We start from the raw sequence: 18,010 nt of genomic DNA on the forward strand, positions 1-18,010 counted from the left end.
ACTGAAGACACTCTTCTCTTGTCAGACAGTCTTGTGAAGAGAATGCTCAGGGTTGTCCATTGTTCATAGTTTCTTTTCCTTACTTTTTTAACCATGTCTTTTTTTTTGCCATCTTTTGCAGCTCTCTTTTCTGCCCGTGGTGCATCCCTGCTATTGAGGCTGTGGTATGAGCCTATGTGGCAGGAAGGTGCTGACGTTGCTGAGCAGCGTGTTCGCTGTCTGCGGCCTCGGCCTGTTGGGGATCGCCGTGAGCACTGACTACTGGCTCTACCTCGAAGAAGGAGTCATCCTTCCTCTCAACCAGAGCACTGAGATGCGCATGTCGCTCCACTCTGGACTCTGGAGGGTTTGCTTCCTGGCTGGTGAGTTAGGACGATGTTTGTGGTGGCCTCATGGAGGGGGCCATCGACTAGCACACTGCTGCTAACCACTTAAACATTCTCTCTCTCCTGATAATAACTTTTTGGTGTGCTTGACTTTTGATGTGCTAATACTAGTTTATCCGTTTAATTATAGATCCACTAGGATAAATACAATAAAGTTTATCTTTCACCAAATAGAATATTTACTAAGACATCACAATATAACTGTAGACACATTACGTGTGTGTGTGTGTGTGTGTGTGTGTGTGTGTGTGTGTGTGTGTGTGTGTGTGTGTGTGTGTGTGTCTGCTCTGTCTTCTCGATCCCCAGTGAGTCGTGGAGGATGGCTGCTTATACTGAGCCAGGATTCTCTGGAGGTTTCTTCCTGTTAAAAGGGAGTTTTCCTCTCCACTGTCGCTGCATGCTTGCTTAGTATGATGACTGCTGTATAGTCACTGACACTAGTCAGTGACTTGATGCAATTTGCTGGGTTCCTTATATAGGAAACATTATTTCTGATTGGCTTAATGAACTGACCTGAATTGGAATTTTTATTATGTGAAGTGCCTTGAGACGACTCTTGTCGTGATTTGGCGCTTTATAAATAAACTTGAATTTGCTCAAGTAAAATATAAAAATAAAAGCTGATTCACTTTGGGGGGGGGGGGGGGGGGGGGCAATGAAGGAAGTTTGATTAATAATCATTCTTAGTAGTGACATTTCAAAAAATTGCCTTAGGTGTATTTAAATGGAAACCCCTATGTAACACATTAGATAGATTTCTCTATGTTTGAATAGGTTAACAGTCATATTCCTCTGTTAAAGTCATATGAGCAGTTCTGGTTTTACGCTTGTCTAAAAGCAACATGTTTTTAAGGCATAATGGAAATACAGCACCCTATCCACTCTAAACGTAAACTACATGTTGAAAGGATATAATGTCCATCCATTGGTTGTCTTACAATTACCTGATTGCTGGTTGCTGGGGCAGTAGCCTTGGAAGAGAGGCCAAGACTTCCATTTTTCACAGCCAAGAGAATCCCAAAGCCTGATTTAAACATCTCCATCAGCTCGAGTGCAGAGTTGCACACACGCACTGATGGAGATGTTTTCCCTTCAGACTTCTTTGTCACCTGGGGATCATTGCAAAGGAATTCCCCCTCAAAACAAATGAGGACGTAGTGCTTTTCTGAGGTATCCTGCCACCATTACAGTTATCCAGTCCAGTGTAGTCTATCTGCTGTGTTTACATTGTTTTATGAATTTCAGAGACTTTTTAACACGGACACATTTGTCCCTCATTTCCCTCTACCTCTTCGTGTGATTGGCACCTCTAAACCCCCATTTCCCATTATTTCCGTCCAGGGGGCAATGGTGGTGATGTTGACAAATGTAAAAGAAGCGGCATCCTGACCAATCACAAGCTTGCAGTCTATATCACTTTTGATGGACTGTTAAAAAGTTTGGCCTATCAGAGGACCTCTAAGCCGACTGATAATGGTTTTGCATGTCTTCCCATGCAGACAGAGAAGTATAAATTAGGCTTAAAACGTTCCCTGGCCAGCCGAGAAACATGGTCCCTTCATCGTGTCCTGGGTCTTCCTTTAGGTCTTCTCCTGGTTGGACGTGCCTGGAAAACCTCACCAGGGAGGCTTCCAGGAGGCATCCTGACCAGATGCCCGAGCCACCTCAACTGGCTCCTCTCAATGTGGGGGAGCAGCATATCCACTCTGAGAGCCCTATCTCTCAGGAAGAGCCCAGACACCCTGTGGAGAAAAGTATTTTTGGTCGCTTGTATTTGTGATCTCATTCCTTTGGTAACCCAAAGCTCATGATCATAGGTGAGGGTAGGAACATATGCTGACCAATAAATCAAGAACTTCACCTGTCCGACTCAGGTCTCTCTTCACCACGACAGGCCGGTACGCTGATGCAGCATTATTCTGCCTATCGATCTCGCGCTCCATCTTTCCTTCAGTCGTGAACAAGACCCTGAGATACTTAAACTTCTCCAGCTGAGGCAGGACCTCATCCTTGACCTGGAGAAAACATTCTACCCATTTTTTGGCTTGGATTTGAAGGTGCTGATCTTAATCCCAGCCACTTCACACTCAGCTGCAAGCTGCGAACTGCTCCAGTGAAACCACTTGTTTTCATTATGAAACATATTGCATTAAGATCCCCATCATTTCAATGGGGATCACATATAAAAAAAATTGGAAATGAAAAATATGACAGTGTCATGACATACAAATAAGGTTTATTGCTTCTCATCTAAGAGTTAGCACTCCAAATGCGACTTTCTGGTAAATGTTGACGTTTGAACGTAATGTCTGTTCAATATGCACATGAAGTTGTGTTCCTTTTTATATTTCCCGTCTTCTCTTTATAACTGCTACTGGTACAGATTCCTAGATTATTTGCTGCAGATTAATACTCAAGCATGATGTTGTTTTTTAAAGTTTTCTTCCCCTCTGTTGCTTTTGGCCCAGCTGTTAAGTCCTCATCGCATGAGCGCGATCTCAAACAGCATTTCAGGTGTCTATTGTTCCCTTTGAAACTGTCATTTGTCTTTATTCCAGTTGGTAGATAGCTGTCTAAGGCCTCTTTCCTCACTAGAAGCACTCTGAATTTAAACAGAAGCCCTCTTTGTTCCTAACTTTACACTCTTGCAAGATGTTAAAGGCATTATTATTTTGCTTTTTTGCAATGCATGATTTAGGGACCTTCAAAATATAATTGTCCTCCTCAGCTCCAGTATCCTACAGGCATGCTTGGACATCTGGATTATTGCGAGGAAGAAACTAACTGTTAGTTTTTGATTTTTTTTTCTTAGAGGCAAACCCCTTCCAGACAAGTGTTTAACTGAGTAAACCAGGTATCAACTTTTGTTTTTACTCTGTTCATTATGAGGCTGTGGATTTATGTCAGTCGGACTCATTTCTGTCTTAAAGAGCAAGTCACCCCTACCAGAGTCTAACTCCACTCCCACTTCATGTTTGAAAAATGCAACACATGCTGTTGCCTGGCAGACCGAGAGGGCGGAGCCGCTAACAAATACACACACACTCAGGCTCACGACAGGATTGTGACATCATAATGTACCAGTTTACATCATAGCATACTTCTTAGCCAATAGCGGTGGCAGATTTAAATTAAAATACAGTGCAGAGTTTTTACCTGACAACGGCACAACACTGCCAGTTTTAGGCAGAATATTTAAATTTTAACTAAGATGCACTGAAGTGCCAAATTATTGACGACACGTGTCTGCAGCACGATTAGACACTCGTTTATTTAGTTTATCAGCAAAAAAAAAAGTTTATTTGGGGGTGACTTGCTTTTTAAATACAGGTCAAACAGAATCTAATTCTAATAAAACAATGTGTCATCAGCAAATAATCGAACATTTCTCCTCTTTTCTTTGAGGCTTGATATATTGATAGATACTTTTTATTAGGGATGCACCAAAATTATTTGTTGGGCTGATACCAATATCCAATATTAATATTACTGTAATGGTCGATAACGATATTGGCAGATATTGATTTATTTTTCAGAAATCAGCAAATTTTGTATAGACTGAAATTATACAAGCAGATTTTTTTTAATGTTTTGCTTTATCACTATAAAGTGGAATTTGCAATATGTTCTATATACACACACACACCACACACATTTATGCTTCTGAGATGATTACCATCACTGTTACAGGACTAAACAATTACACATCAGATTACCAATGCAGATATATCGTGCATCCCTAATTTTTAGTGTATGATGTTTAGTCATTTCACTATCATGACTCTTTTAACCTGTTTCTAATTTATTTTGTTGGTTGTTGTATTCAGTCTTTTAGCTCAGTGGCCTAGTAGTATGAGTGTCCGCCCTGAGGCTGGGAGATTGTGAGTTTAAATCCAAGCTCGTCATTCCAAAGACTTTTTTTTAAAAATGGGACCCAATGCCTCCCTGCTTGCTACTCAGCATTGAAAGGTTGGATTTGGGGGTTAATCCACTAAACGGCTCCTGAGCTCGGCCGTGTCTGCAGCTCACCGCTTCCCCAGGGGATGGGTACTATAGGGAGCCTTGTTCTTTACTGTACAGGACTTTGGTTAGCTGTCATGCCAGTTTAAAATGTACTTTAGAAATAAACATGGCATGCGATGCGATACGATACGATACGATATGGTATTATATTGTATGATATGGTATGGTATAGCAGATTTTTGGGAAGAATTGCAGGCAGAACATTAATCAGTAGCCAATCTTTAAGCCCAACAGAGGATAATTTCAATCATTTAACTGCCAGTTTCTAGACTTCTTTGGTGTGAAGGTTCACCTTAGCCATTTTATGCTAAATGTAAAAAGCCATTCTTTTGTATTTGTGTCTTCATTGGTGGCTCTGGTTGATTGGTGGATCTGCTATTTTGGGGTAAATCATTCAGTCATGATGATTATGTGACCAAATCCAGCTGTGATTCGATAACAGATGTTACTTTTCCACATTGAAGGCCACTTTGGACATCAGGCCACACATTAACAAATGGTTCATTGTATCTTTTGAGGGAATGGAGTGGCTTTTAGCTATTCTGGTACAGTGTTTGACCCAGAAACGCTAATTGCTCACAATCACACCAGCAGTCATGTGTGAGTTTGCACAACTGATGTTGGCTGGCTTTATTGATGTGGCAGATTTAGCAGCATTAGGGTGCTCATTTTGGGGAACATTCGGGCAGTGAAGAAAATATAGTTGCATCCTCTAAGTGAAGCAAATTTTCATAGAAGAGACAAACAATAAGATGTCAAAATGACTTCCATTGTAGATCTTTTAATTTAATCAAGCAATGTGATGTTTTGGTTTGGACAAATACTTTCCATTTCTTTTTCAGTACTAGTAGTTATTTTTTTTACCACGTGTGTGTCTTACAATAAGTGTTTTGATGACTGAATGTTAAAGTCCTCTGACTTCTAGATTGCAAATTAATCATCTGTAGGATGTTTGATATCGCCGTTTTTACCAACATAAGATAAACAGGTATGGTCTAACTCTTAATTTCAGACACTGATATAAATTGATACAATTATCTGCGGGTCACCACCTTTAAAAGAAAACAACACAACAGAATTTTTTTTAAGTAACCAACATCACATCACATATCTCCTATTGTGCATACTGAAACGTTCAAAAATTTCTCAGCAAAATATGACAACTATTTCAGTTTAAGTTAGGCCAGTTGTGACAAACAAACACATTTTCCCAAAAACTGTACCTGGGATCTGGTATATTTTGATATTGTGAGTGAGAAGTGAAGTAGCCGAAGAGTTTGATGTATAATGTGATGTGTCATTAAATGAGTAAAATGCATAATTTCTAATATTAGATTTTAATGCCAATATTGGTCGATAATATCAGACATTAATTAACACTTTAAAATAATTAACAGATTTTTTATGTTTAGTTAATTTTGTTTGGTTTATTTTTTACTTAGATGCATAAAAATTACTCCATCCATCCATTTTCGGCTGCTTATCCAGGGTTGGGTCACGGGGGCAGTAGCCTAAGCAGAGAGGCCCAGACTTCCCTCTCCGCATCCACTTGGACCAGCTCCTCCTGGGGAATCCCAAGGCATTCCCTGACCAGCTGTGACACATAGTCTCTCCAGCGTGTCCTGGGTGTTCCTTTAGGCCTTCTCCTGGTTGGAGAATAGCTCCTCCTACTAAATCTAAATCATTTCTGTAACCTAAAGAGTAGTCTTATGAACACATTAATCATTCCTTTCATTAGCTGCATGTTGAAATCTAGCTAGTGATGCTGAATCACAAAATATCACCTAACACCTCACAGTGTGTAGGGTTAATTAAATGCTGAGAAAGACGTTACTTGCTGCCAGCTTTTGATGTGTGTGTGTGTGTGTGTGTGTGTGTGTGTGTGTGTGTGTGTTAGCATATAACTGAGTGTTCCTCAAACACATTCTTACAGCAACAGCTGTGGGTTATATTCAGATGTAAAATCTGATATTATTCTAATGATCAAACTCAGATAAAATATAAACTCATTCACCGATTTTACACAAAACTGGTTTGTTTACAGCACACAGTATGGTTTTATGGATAATAGAAAGGGATGTTCCACCTTTATTTTTGCCTGCACTGTTTATTTTTCTCAGTTAAAGTAACACTGAGCAGTTTTCTGCTCCTCTGCCCTATGGTTGAAAGTGGAATTACAACTGTTGTAAACAACCTTGCTGCAGCCTGCTGTAGCTAGTGCTAACAACAAGCTAACATTAACATGAGCCAACTAATACTAAAATAAACCACTAAGTAAAAAGATCCACACTGTTGGACAAAAAATATTGCTAACAAGTCCAGCAGCAACAAAGCCAGGTCACTATCAGTTCGTGATTTAGTAGCCTCCTTTAGCTCTCTCACACTAGTGTTGGCAGCGTCATTGTTACTTCGGTTTTAGTTATTTGCTTCGCCTCCAAAGACATTACTCTCTTACTTTTACTTCCAGGCTCTTCCATGATGTCAACAGAAAAAGCAAACTTCTTTTAATTCTTCTTGTGCTTTTTAGTGATGATTGGCAAACTGAAAATGCTAGCGTTACAGCTAACAGCTGTAAATCAGGTAGAGAGTTCCCCCTATAGGACACCTACCCACTTCAACAAGCTGCTGAGTGCAGTATCTGGCCATAAAGGGCTGCAAAGTGGTTTCAAATATGAAACTGGTAAAGTTGCTAACTCACCAAGCTATAGCTTAAAGTTTTAAAACACTATCTGGTGTTACCCTAACACTGAGGAAAACTTATTCAAATATTTTTGAAAGATGTCATTTTTCCTTCTCTGTTGTTTCAGGTGAGGAGAAAGGAAGATGTTTTACCATCGAGTACGTGATGCCTACCAATGTCCAGATTACATCTGAGTCCACCGTCAGTGTACTCAGTAAGTAACTCTTCGCACTTAAGCCTGGGGCACACCGGAGGCAGACGTGCTGCGTCGCACCCGCGGTTTTACGTAATCAAGTGGTCGGACAAGATGTGCTGCGATGCTAAGCGCTTCTTGGAAAATCGCACGATAGTCACAACATCACACAGGACTTGAGAACAGGAAGTGACTCTATTGTTTTTACGTGATCAGAATTGCCGTTTTACTTGTGCTGTAAAGCCTTGGGCTTCCCAACAGGAAAGCACTTTATAAATAAAGCTTTGATTGATTGATTGAATGATTAACTATAATGGCTTCTATTTAAAATGACTATGCAACAGTGTGTCTGTCTCCGGTGTGTCCTAGGTATTAACCAGTTTGTGCAAGATTTCATCTTTTGTTGTCCGTGACTTCAAATGGTGTTTTTCTTTGTAGGACTCTGGTAGTTTTTCCTAAAGTTGAAGTGGTAGCAGCCAGCTGTTTCTCCTTTTCTAATATTATTGAACTGAGAACCTCTTACACCAGTGGTGTTCTGTTGCTAAATATGCAAGTGTGTCATGAATGGAGAACGCAGGATATTGCTGCGGTTTGGCAAGACCAACAATCAGATGGTTCACTAGTTGCGTTTAGTCTGAAATGTGTTATTGATGGAGGTTTTTAGACAAATGCGAGAGAATAGTTTTATTACTTATTTCATTTTCACTTTAATCTCCACAACATCTTTATACCTACACTACAACAGAACATTGTTAAGAGACATGAAAAAAACAATATTTTAAGCTCTTTTTTTGTTTCAAAATGTGTTCTAGCAGCTTTAATATCGAAACATAGGAACAAAAGTGCATATCTTTAAATCAAAATACTTTACAACAGGTAGGTCTAATTTAGTCCCTGATTCCCTAAATTATTTTCTCTCACTGATTACCGTTTCATGTCACAGCGTAGAACCATTTATATTAGTTTAGGAGATAAAAAAATTTAAACGGATATTTTCTTTGAGATCCCAAAAAAACAGTTTTCTTGTCCGGGGATCGGACCGCCAAGGCTCCCACCTTGGTCTGCCACCCGATCCACATTGCACCGGACCCTTCATGTTCCTCCTGCGGGGTGGTGGGTCCACACTTGGAAGAGCCCATGTGCTCCTCTGGATCGAAAGGAGCCAGTTGAGGTGGTTTGGCCATCTGGTCAGGATGCCTCCTGGATGCCTCCCCGGGGAGGTGTTTCGGGTATGTCCTGCCGGCAGGAGGCCCCCGGGTCGACCCAGGACACGTTGGAGAGGTTACATCAACAATCTGGTCCGGGAACGCCTTCGGGTCCTGCCGGAGGAGCTGGTGGAGAAGGCCGAGGAGAGGACGGTCTGGAGCTCCCTAGTTGGGATGCTGCCCCCGCGACCCGGACCTGGATAAGCGGAGGAAGACGACGACGACGACGATTTTCTTTGAGAAGTAGAACGGAGATTGGGAATCCATAACTGTTTTGGTTGCTCCATTGAAACCTTTGGCTTCTTTATGTTTGTTGTAGTGCCAATCTGACTGGGTTGCATTTTCATTGATTGACAGTTCCCATATGTAAGTCTACTGGTCAACGCTCTAGGCTTGCAAAAATGATTTATTTATTTATTGCTGTAGAGGCCAGGGGACGGATTTTGGAGAAATAGAAATTATGAACGCTTTCCCTGTTTTTATAATAGAACAGGGTCAAATTTAACCATTTTAAGTGTCTAACTCTTTAACCCTCTTGTTATTTTACCCCAAGTGCACTCGTGTTCCATTCCATCTTCTTCAAGTGATTTATTTCTGACCCAACCCCTATGAACTAACCACTGAAGATAAGAGCTCTGTGTGTATGAAAAATGTAGAAGAGTCGTTTACATTTTTTAAACACCTCCTGCAGGGGAACATGCTGCGACACAGAATAACCAGTCCTCAGACATCCACTTCAGATCTGATAGCTCTGTTGTCCTCATGTGGCCTAAAAATAATCTTTGATGTCAAAGATGTAACAAATTGTCCCACAAAAAAGAAAAAAAATAAAGCAGGTTAAAAACAACAACACGCTTCATAAATGTGTCCCTTAGGGCCGTCGGAGCACATTTTGGGAACTTGAAAGCAGGAAAGTCAAAGAGAATATTTTTACATTTATTTACAAATTACCAAGAAGAAAGAGCCTTTCTAGGATAACTTTATAATTGGTTGAGCTGATGTGTACGAAAAATGATGTAAAAAGGTGAAACAATGAAAGAGACAGGTGTGGGTGTGGCCAAAATAATGAATTGTGACAAAAAATCAGCTCTTCTTTTTATTAAACAAGTGAAAATTGAAGAGCTTCATTTTTTAAAATTTCTATGTAAACATGGGACATATACTGACTCAAAGTAATTATTTAATAATGTTCCTATATGTATTTATTTTCCCTTTTTCTAAGCTATTTTTCCCTTTTTTGCGTATGGGGATATTCATCTCAGTGGTTTAGTGGTAGAGTGTCTAACCTGAGACTGGGAGATCGGGGTTCAAATCCACAATCGGGTCATTGACTTTAAAAATGGGACCCAATGCCCCTGCACTTGACACCCAGCTTTAAGGGGTTGGATTGGGGGGTTAAACCACCAAAAAGTTCCCAAGCACAGCCAATGCTGCAGCTCTCTGCTGCCACGGGGATGGATCAAATGTGGAGATGTAATTTCACCCGTGTGTGATGATGGGACTTTAAAAGTGTGGTTGACTGTCTCCTACACCTATCACCTGCATTAGCTTCTGAAAGAAAATAAAACGGTGAATTTGAAAATTCTCACAGATCTATGTCACACTGTGAATTTGCATTCATGGCCTTGCCCATCTTGGCTTGTGGCCGCCCACAGGAAGTCTTTTTGTGTTTTGTTTTTTGCAGCGAGGGGAGAGAGCGAAGAGTGTATTGGTGATAGTGCCTTTGCAGCATGGCTGAACCCATTCTGTTAGCCAATCAAAAGCAAGGTGTGTGCATATCATTAATATTAATGAGCAAACCTGCTGTTTTCAGCCCACCTCTGCACAGCAAACTTCTGAATCTCAGAACAGGACCCTCACAGATTTTTTTTATGACTCATAAGGCATCTTTTTACTAGAGAACACTGGAAATGTATTGAATAAATGAGTAAACCAAACCTTTAACTTTATACTGAATTGAAACTTTTAGTAGGAAAGGTGAGATTTCAATCCAGGGTTTAAAGAGCTGTGGCCTGCTACGTCTGGTCCTCTGAGATGGTTGAAATAAGGAGAACACAACAGAGGGCAGAGAGATATGTACATGCACTCTTGGCTCTGTTTACTTTGTGCAGTACTTTGCCCTTTACTCAATTCAAAAATAGGTTCCTTCTATCCAAGACCAAAGAGTTAAGACCATGAAACATCTCCATGTGGATTTCTGCCAATTGAGGAATATGCACTGCCTAACTCCTCTGAAACGTCACCACCAAATAAAATGGTGTTGGCCCACCTTAAGCTCTGGTTGCAGCACATATTCGTTGTGGTATTGTTTTGATGAGCTTCTGCAATGTCACAAGACTTATTTCCATCCAGTGTTGCATTAATTTTTCACCAAGATCTTGCATTGATTATGGTAGTCTCACCACTGCACAAAGCCTTCTCCAGCACATCCCAAAGATTCTCAATGGGGTTACAGTCTGGACATAACCTAGTCATTCAACATATTCAGGTAGTCAGCTGACCTCATTCTTGGAGCACATCCTGTCTCTGAACCTAGACCTGACCAACTGCAGCAACCCCAGATCATAACACTGCCCCCACAGGTTTGTACAGTGGGCACTAGGCATGATGGGTGCATCACTTCATCTGCCTCTCTTCTTACCCTGATACACCATCAGTCTGGAACAGGGTCCATCAGGACTCATCAGACCAGTTTATAATAATGCGTTTGACCATTCTTAACCCAGTTTTAGTCGTTTCTGCAATCTCCTTAGATGTTTTCTCTGCCTGATGCCAATGATCTGACCCTTCCCAAACATATTTTCTACGACCACCAGATGTCTTTCCACATGTTGTTTAAGAAATGAGAAGCAACTCCTTGCACCAGTTGGGGTTAAATAACTTGTTGCCAGCTGGAAGATAACTGCCTATGCTGTAATTATCCAATAAAAGGCTCCTACCTATTTGCTTAGTTAAATCCAAGTGGTTACATTTTTTGGGGCCAGGCAATATATTTTATAAACTTCTTTTATGACACTAAAAACTTGATATAAATCTCGGAAGTGACTTCACTTTGTTCTCCTTCCCTTCTGTTATTTTAGAAATGATTCGTTCTTCGACGCCCTTTCCTCTGGTTAGTCTCTTCTTCATGTTCATCGGTTTCGTCCTCAGTAACATCGGCCACATTCGGCCACACCGCACCATCCTGGCCTTTGTTTCTGGAATCTTCTTCATCCTTTCGGGTACGGTCCTTATTCTTTAGAAACACAGTTATGTGTGATTGGTTTTGTTAAATCAGATCATTCTGCTGAAATGTTTTTGCCATCAAAATACCTGTAATGCCTGTTCTCTGTGACACCTGCAGGCTTGTCTCTGGTAGTTGGTCTGGTTTTGTACATCTCCAACATTAATGACGAAATGCTGAACAGAACCAAAACTAATGAGGCCTATTTCAGCTACAAGTACGGCTGGTCCTTTGCTTTTGCTGCCATTTCTTTTTTGCTCACAGAGGTAAGCCACATCTTTAGTAATTTAGGGTATTTTTAAATCAAAATGTCTGCTTCATGTTTCTTTTATATAAACACTTAGTACATTGTCTTAATTATTGCCCATTAAATTTGTATGTATGTGTTAGGGATTTTATCAATTACCTAATACCTGTAGTCAGAGAGAAAAGAGAGACAATTAAACAGACAATTTACAGTTTGGAATTAGGTGACTGATAAAATCCCTAACATAATTTGGTTCTTAGAGCCGGATTATGTTAGAGATTTTATCAGTCACCTAATACCTGCAGTCAAAGAGAAAAGAGAGACAATGAAACTCATTTACCGATTTGCAATTGGGGCAGATATGCTCACAAAGTGAGGCTCACGAAACTGCAAGGAGATGCTGCCCTGAGAGTTTATTTATACAAGAACAAAGAGATAAGACAGTCTGTGTGAGAGAGACAGTGTGTGTGTGTGTGTATGGGAAGTTACAAGGTACAAGGCAGTTACATTCAATTAATAGGATTAATGATCAAAAAATAATAGAACATAAAATTTCTATAACATATTCCCTCCTGTTTATCTGTATAGGATAACCAAACAAAAAGAAAATAACAAATCAAAGGACGAATAAAGTAAAATAATAAAATAAAAGAACAAGTAAAAATAATAAAACATGAGAAGGCAAACACAACTGACAATAACATCAAACAGCAGTTTACAGAGAAACAAGTGAGATAATGGAACATCAGTTAATTCAACATCATCAGAATCATAAGGGAAGCGATTACATACATCTTGATGTGCAGATACTGTGATGCGACAATTTTACAATTCATAGCAGTTCCTATAAAGAGATTGGGAAGGATTAGCAAGACCATATAATATACATAAAATATCAGTAGAATTTATTGAAACATCAGATGAATTTAAAGCTACAGGTTGCACACGGCTGTCACTGTGGATGAGAATAAGGGTAGACGCTCAAGCAATGGTTGAGGCTTACAACTGCCCTTTTTGCAGACAGTAGCTTGTTTGTTTAAATGTCTCTCGCTTCTCTCCGACTGCAGGTATTAGGTGACTGATAAAATCCCTAACATAATTTGGTCCTTCGAGCCGGATTATGTTAGGGATTTTATCAATCACCTAATACCTGCAGTCGAAGAGAAGCGAGAGACAATGAAACACACATTTACCGAATTGCAATTGGGGCCAATCTGCTCACAAAGTGAGGCTCACGAAACTGCAAGGAGATGCTGCCATGAACGTTCATTTATACAAGAACAAAGAGATAAGTCAGTCTGTGAGAGAGATGTATTTCTAATTTGACTTATTTTAAAGGGAAATGAGTTATTGCTCCAGTAAAGACCATTTTTACATTTTATTCATCATCCTGGGCATAAATGGTAAATGGCCTGTATTTATATACCACTGTCTAGAGCTCTACAACCCTCCAAGGCACTTTACAACACAACAATTCATTAATTTACAAACACATTCACTTGTTTGTTGTGTTGAGCTTCTGAATTGGTTGAAATTATTTCATCTGTCCACTCCCTGGTTTTTTGGAGGTGACCCTGAGGAGAGATCTACACTTTAAGCCCAAAATAATATGCACACACACACAAATCTTTGGTTGGCTTCAGGTGAAAAGAACACAAGCAGTCCCCTGCTGATGTATCTTCTGACTTATGACTTTTCTCGTCAGCCCTTTTATTGAAATCATGTTTTTTACAACAATTCCACAATAGACTGGGGCATTCCCAGTCATATACCACTCCTCTTCATGTGGGCGGTCCACATGAGTTCACAGTCTAAAACACATTCTGATTTTACCTGCCCATCAACAGCCAAGACTTTTCTGAGACAGAACTCCTGGTGATCTTTGGCTCAGCAACAGTAGGCCAAAAGTTTATCTTCACCCAATAAAACACGTCCCCATTTCAGTTGTGTTCTAGCCATCTTCTGCTTGCACTTCAGACATATGTTTCCTGTTATTTTTCTTTTCACCTTTAGGTTCATCACAAGTTTTACTTAAGTCAGGCCGTTGCTATAGAAACTTACAGCACCATTGTTTTCTGCAAAGTTATCTCTGTTGGTCAGCAGCACTTCTGCAAAGTTTAATTTCCTTCAAAGCAAACACAGTAAGAAATAAGAATAATTTGTAAAATGTTCCTCAGACCTAATACCGAATGAAGATTAAATGATTGAACAACACATTCATAAACTGAAAGCAATTAGACTGAAACTGGTCATATTCGTTTAAGCAGAAAAAGGTTATATTGGTTAAGTGTAAAAATTCTAATTCTCAAAAAGATTGTATTGATTAGCTTATGCTGATTCATTGTGAAAATCAATCTTCAACACTACATCTTAGCCACAGCTGCCCTGGGGCGCACTGATGAAGGCGAGGCTGCCACCGGTCAAGAAGGGTGAAGTGTCTTGCCCAAGGACACGACCGAGACTGCCACATACTGAGCAGGGCTCAAACCTGCAGCCCTCTGGTCATAGGAACTTCATTCCTCTACCAACATTGTCCCCTGTAGGAGACCGTACTGAGCATATTGCCACAATAACGTGCCTTTGTCCTTAATGAGACACAGAGTAAAATATTTGACTTTGGTTGACAAAACAAATGAATTGTTGATCGATTTCAGTTTAAAACCAACACAAAAAAATAGTAAAGTCCTACTTTTCGGGATTCGTTTCTGCACTGCCAATATTCAAACATTCATAAAGACGTGCTAAATAAAACACCTTGTCTGATGACATCATTGTCTGCAAAGCCTGCAGCAGGGTTGTTTACAACAGTTGTAATCCCGCTTTTTAACCAGTAGGGGAAGAAGCGGGAAACTTATGAAGTGTTACTTTGTAACATTGGGCTTATGCTTTTCTCTTGTTTTTAGACTGCAGGTGTCATGTCAGTGTACCTGTTCATGAAGCGCTACACCGCAGAAGAGATGTACAGACCACATCAGGGCTTCTACCAGCCTCGCCTCAGCAACTGCTCAGATTACTCGGGCCAGTTCCTCCATCCGGATGCCTGGGCGGGACGCGGTCGCAGTGCCTCCTCCATCTCCTCCGAGGCCTCCCTTCAGATGAACTCCTCCAACTACCCTGCCCTCCTCAAATGTCCAGAGTATGAACAGATGTCCTCCTCCCCCTGCTGAGGCAGACAGCAACTGGCCACTGTGCTGATAGTAGCGGGCTCTGGATTTTCACAAATATCTGTCCAGTTATTTGATATCATCTAACTTGAAGTTTTGACCTCCCAACTGATTGTGAAAGTGTGTAATTCCTTAGTAGCTGGTTTTTGTTTACAGCTTTTGGTTTTAGAAGATACAAAACTTGAGTTCAAGATTACCCTCTTAGTCCTCAGTTTTGTTTCAGGCAGGTGAGGGAGGATGTAGTTTATCCAGGCGGTACTTAAACAAGCTCCTGTTGCACTGTTTAGTGATCAGTGGTGAACAACCAGCTAATTTTAGGGATTAGAGATGAAGAAAGACATGCAGATTTGCATCAAAGTATTAAACAAACATCATATCAGCAAGTAGCTTCATCCAGAAAACAGCAGCTAATCGGTTTCCTGTCGGGGTTTCTGGACCAGGAGACTTCTGGGGAAATAAATGTACTTTGTGCTGTTAGCATACTCGTGCACCTTGCAGCCTTTACACGCCTGGTTGTTACTTTGCAGATGTTTTAGAAAAATATGTTATAAATGTGAAATTTAAATAAATAAATACACAATCCAGCGAATATTTTAATAAGCAAGCTGTTTTACAGGCTATAATCTAATGTTATGAATAAAAGTAAATTTAAACCATTTCACTACTTTCATACATTCTCAATGTTTTTTTTCATTCTTGCATCACCTTTAATTAAAAAAAAAACTTCTGAAATTACTTTCATAGGAACTAATTATTGTTCTTGACCCAAATTACTTTTCTCTTGAATCTGACTCACATGAAATGTGACCTGATGGACTTTTGAGTGTATAGCTGTATATTCTTGTAAAGCCGAAAACAAAAACATTTCTTAGTTTACACTCAGTGTGTCATGTGCACCAACGTAGAGCAGCTTTAAATCTGTGAGTGGGACAATACAAATCAGTATATACAGAGAAACAAAGTTCCTATAGCTCATATACACAGACGTGTTTACTATATGTAAAAATGTGTAATTAACCAACACTCACACAGAAAAGAAGCAGTAGGCACGGCTCAGTTGATTTATTTTATCAGAGTTATTGAAGAGAAGAGAAAGGCAAAAAAGGGGAAGTTCCAAGGTGGAAATTTGGAGGTATAAAGTGTTATTTTGATATGAAGCCATCATGAATGTAAGGTACACTGAAGGAAACACTGCTAAATGAGATTTTCTATATCAAATACCTCTCCAAATCACATAAATGATAATGATAATTACAGAAAACATATTTTTCTAAGACATGAATTCATAATGAAAAGTACGGAAATTAGTTTAACAAAAATACAATGATTGTTAGTGTAGCAGGGATTCAGTGGCTTGAAATATCTGTTTCATACAGCATTAAGTGTCCATAAACATCTTACATAGGTGCATTTAGTCTTGTGCAATCATTTCAGGTTGGTTTGATATTTTACTGAAATTCATAGTCGCACGGCGTGATCTCCAGGTGAAACTCAGCATGTAGCAGCAAAGCACACTCAACCTGTAACCACAAACTGTGCCAAGGCTTCCATCTTTGGTTGATCTATTAGTGTTTGTTCACCTCCAATGCTGTAAATATGGAATCATCACTGTGTACATAAAGTTATGTTTGTATAAATGGCCATAAGTGTCAAACAGAAACCGCTTGTTCTGTTTTGTAGCTTCATCTGCAGCTGCTTCGCCTCCTGCTTCACATGAAACATGTGAGCTGTTGCACATGTGTAGCTCACACATATTTTACACATAGACAAAGTCATAGTCGGATGTAAAATATCCACATGCTGTGTGTCGTTTTACAAATATTCAAGATGTTAAATGTGCAATGGACCACGTAATAAAAATACAATTTGATAAAGACTGACTTTGTTTCCCTTTAATCGCCTAAAACACCATGCAAAAGATGGAAAAATGTCTCTTGTACATGCTTGTGAAACATATCAAGAACTACTAGCTATAATTTGGCAGCTTTGCAAATATTTTAAGGGATACTTTGCAACTTTTTTATATTTTAAAATAATTTTCTTGAGCCAGTATGTGCTAAAATGACCCTTTACAGGGTTACTGAAAGGCCACCCAGCCTTGCAACTTGCAACTTCAGAGTGGCGGGTTGCTCTGTTGGAATATTGAGCTGACATACCTGGTGCTGCAGCCTGTTTCCAGCACGTTTCCTGCACCCTAAAGCCGGAAGTACACCGTACGAATTTTGTATTTTTTTTAACCAATTTTCCCCTCAGGCGAGAATCTACAAGATCCGGTCGAGTTTTACAATGAGCATTGTGTGGTGGAGGCGATTATCACCTTGTGACCAGCTACCAATCAGCAATCACAAGCTTACACAAATTTCTGGCGTGTTTGATATTTTGCTTGTGTACAGTTTTAGCTGAAGCTCAAGATTGAAGCTGAACGTTATAGGGAAAAAGTCGCAGAGTGTCCGCCCGGCTTATGCTGCTAAAAAGGCGAACACACAGAGAGAATATGTTGCTTTTGGTACTACAAACAGACACTAGGGGGTGCTAAAATCAAATGTGCCTATTTTCATGTTGCAGTAGATGAAAGTCATTAAAAACCAGGGGCGGCGTTAGGCCCGGCTACTTGGACTGAAGCCCCGGATGTTTCATGAAAAGCCTGGATCTAAATCGCGGAAGTAACATGCAGTACCAAAGTCCAACAGAGAGGGAGCAGCTGGCAGTAGTTTGTATACAGCCTGCCTGAGCCTCCACCAGTGAAGAAGAAGCCCTTCAGCAGCCGGCTTCTTCTACACTCTCTGCCTGAAACGCATGAGTGAAGATGGACATAAGGACGTTTTTAGACAAAAAGTACGGCGACAGAGCCCCAGCTTTGATGAGACTGGTGCTGACTCAGGTTTTTGA

At 40.1% G+C, this 18,010-nt stretch overlaps 1 protein-coding gene across 2 annotated transcripts in view; it reads left to right on the forward strand.

The window, feature by feature from the left end:
• LOC107391664 (voltage-dependent calcium channel gamma-5 subunit) overlaps positions 1-17,000 on the forward strand; it is a 33,067-nt gene extending 16,067 nt beyond the window's left edge. For both annotated transcript variants that reach the window (XM_015969074.3, XM_054744869.2), the window contains exons 2-6: positions 122-362; positions 7,217-7,303; positions 11,568-11,708; positions 11,831-11,976; positions 14,861-17,000. In XM_015969074.3, coding sequence (XP_015824560.1) covers positions 167-362; positions 7,217-7,303; positions 11,568-11,708; positions 11,831-11,976; positions 14,861-15,124 — 834 coding nt within the window. In that variant the 5' untranslated portion in view covers positions 122-166 and the 3' untranslated portion in view covers positions 15,125-17,000. The remainder of the gene's footprint in view (positions 1-121; positions 363-7,216; positions 7,304-11,567; positions 11,709-11,830; positions 11,977-14,860) is intronic.
• Positions 17,001-18,010: the final 1,010 nt, after the last annotated feature.

The sequence above is a fragment of the Nothobranchius furzeri genome, chromosome 4, assembly GCF_043380555.1.
Source record: "Nothobranchius furzeri strain GRZ-AD chromosome 4, NfurGRZ-RIMD1, whole genome shotgun sequence".
Lineage (NCBI taxonomy): Eukaryota > Metazoa > Chordata > Actinopteri > Cyprinodontiformes > Nothobranchiidae > Nothobranchius > Nothobranchius furzeri.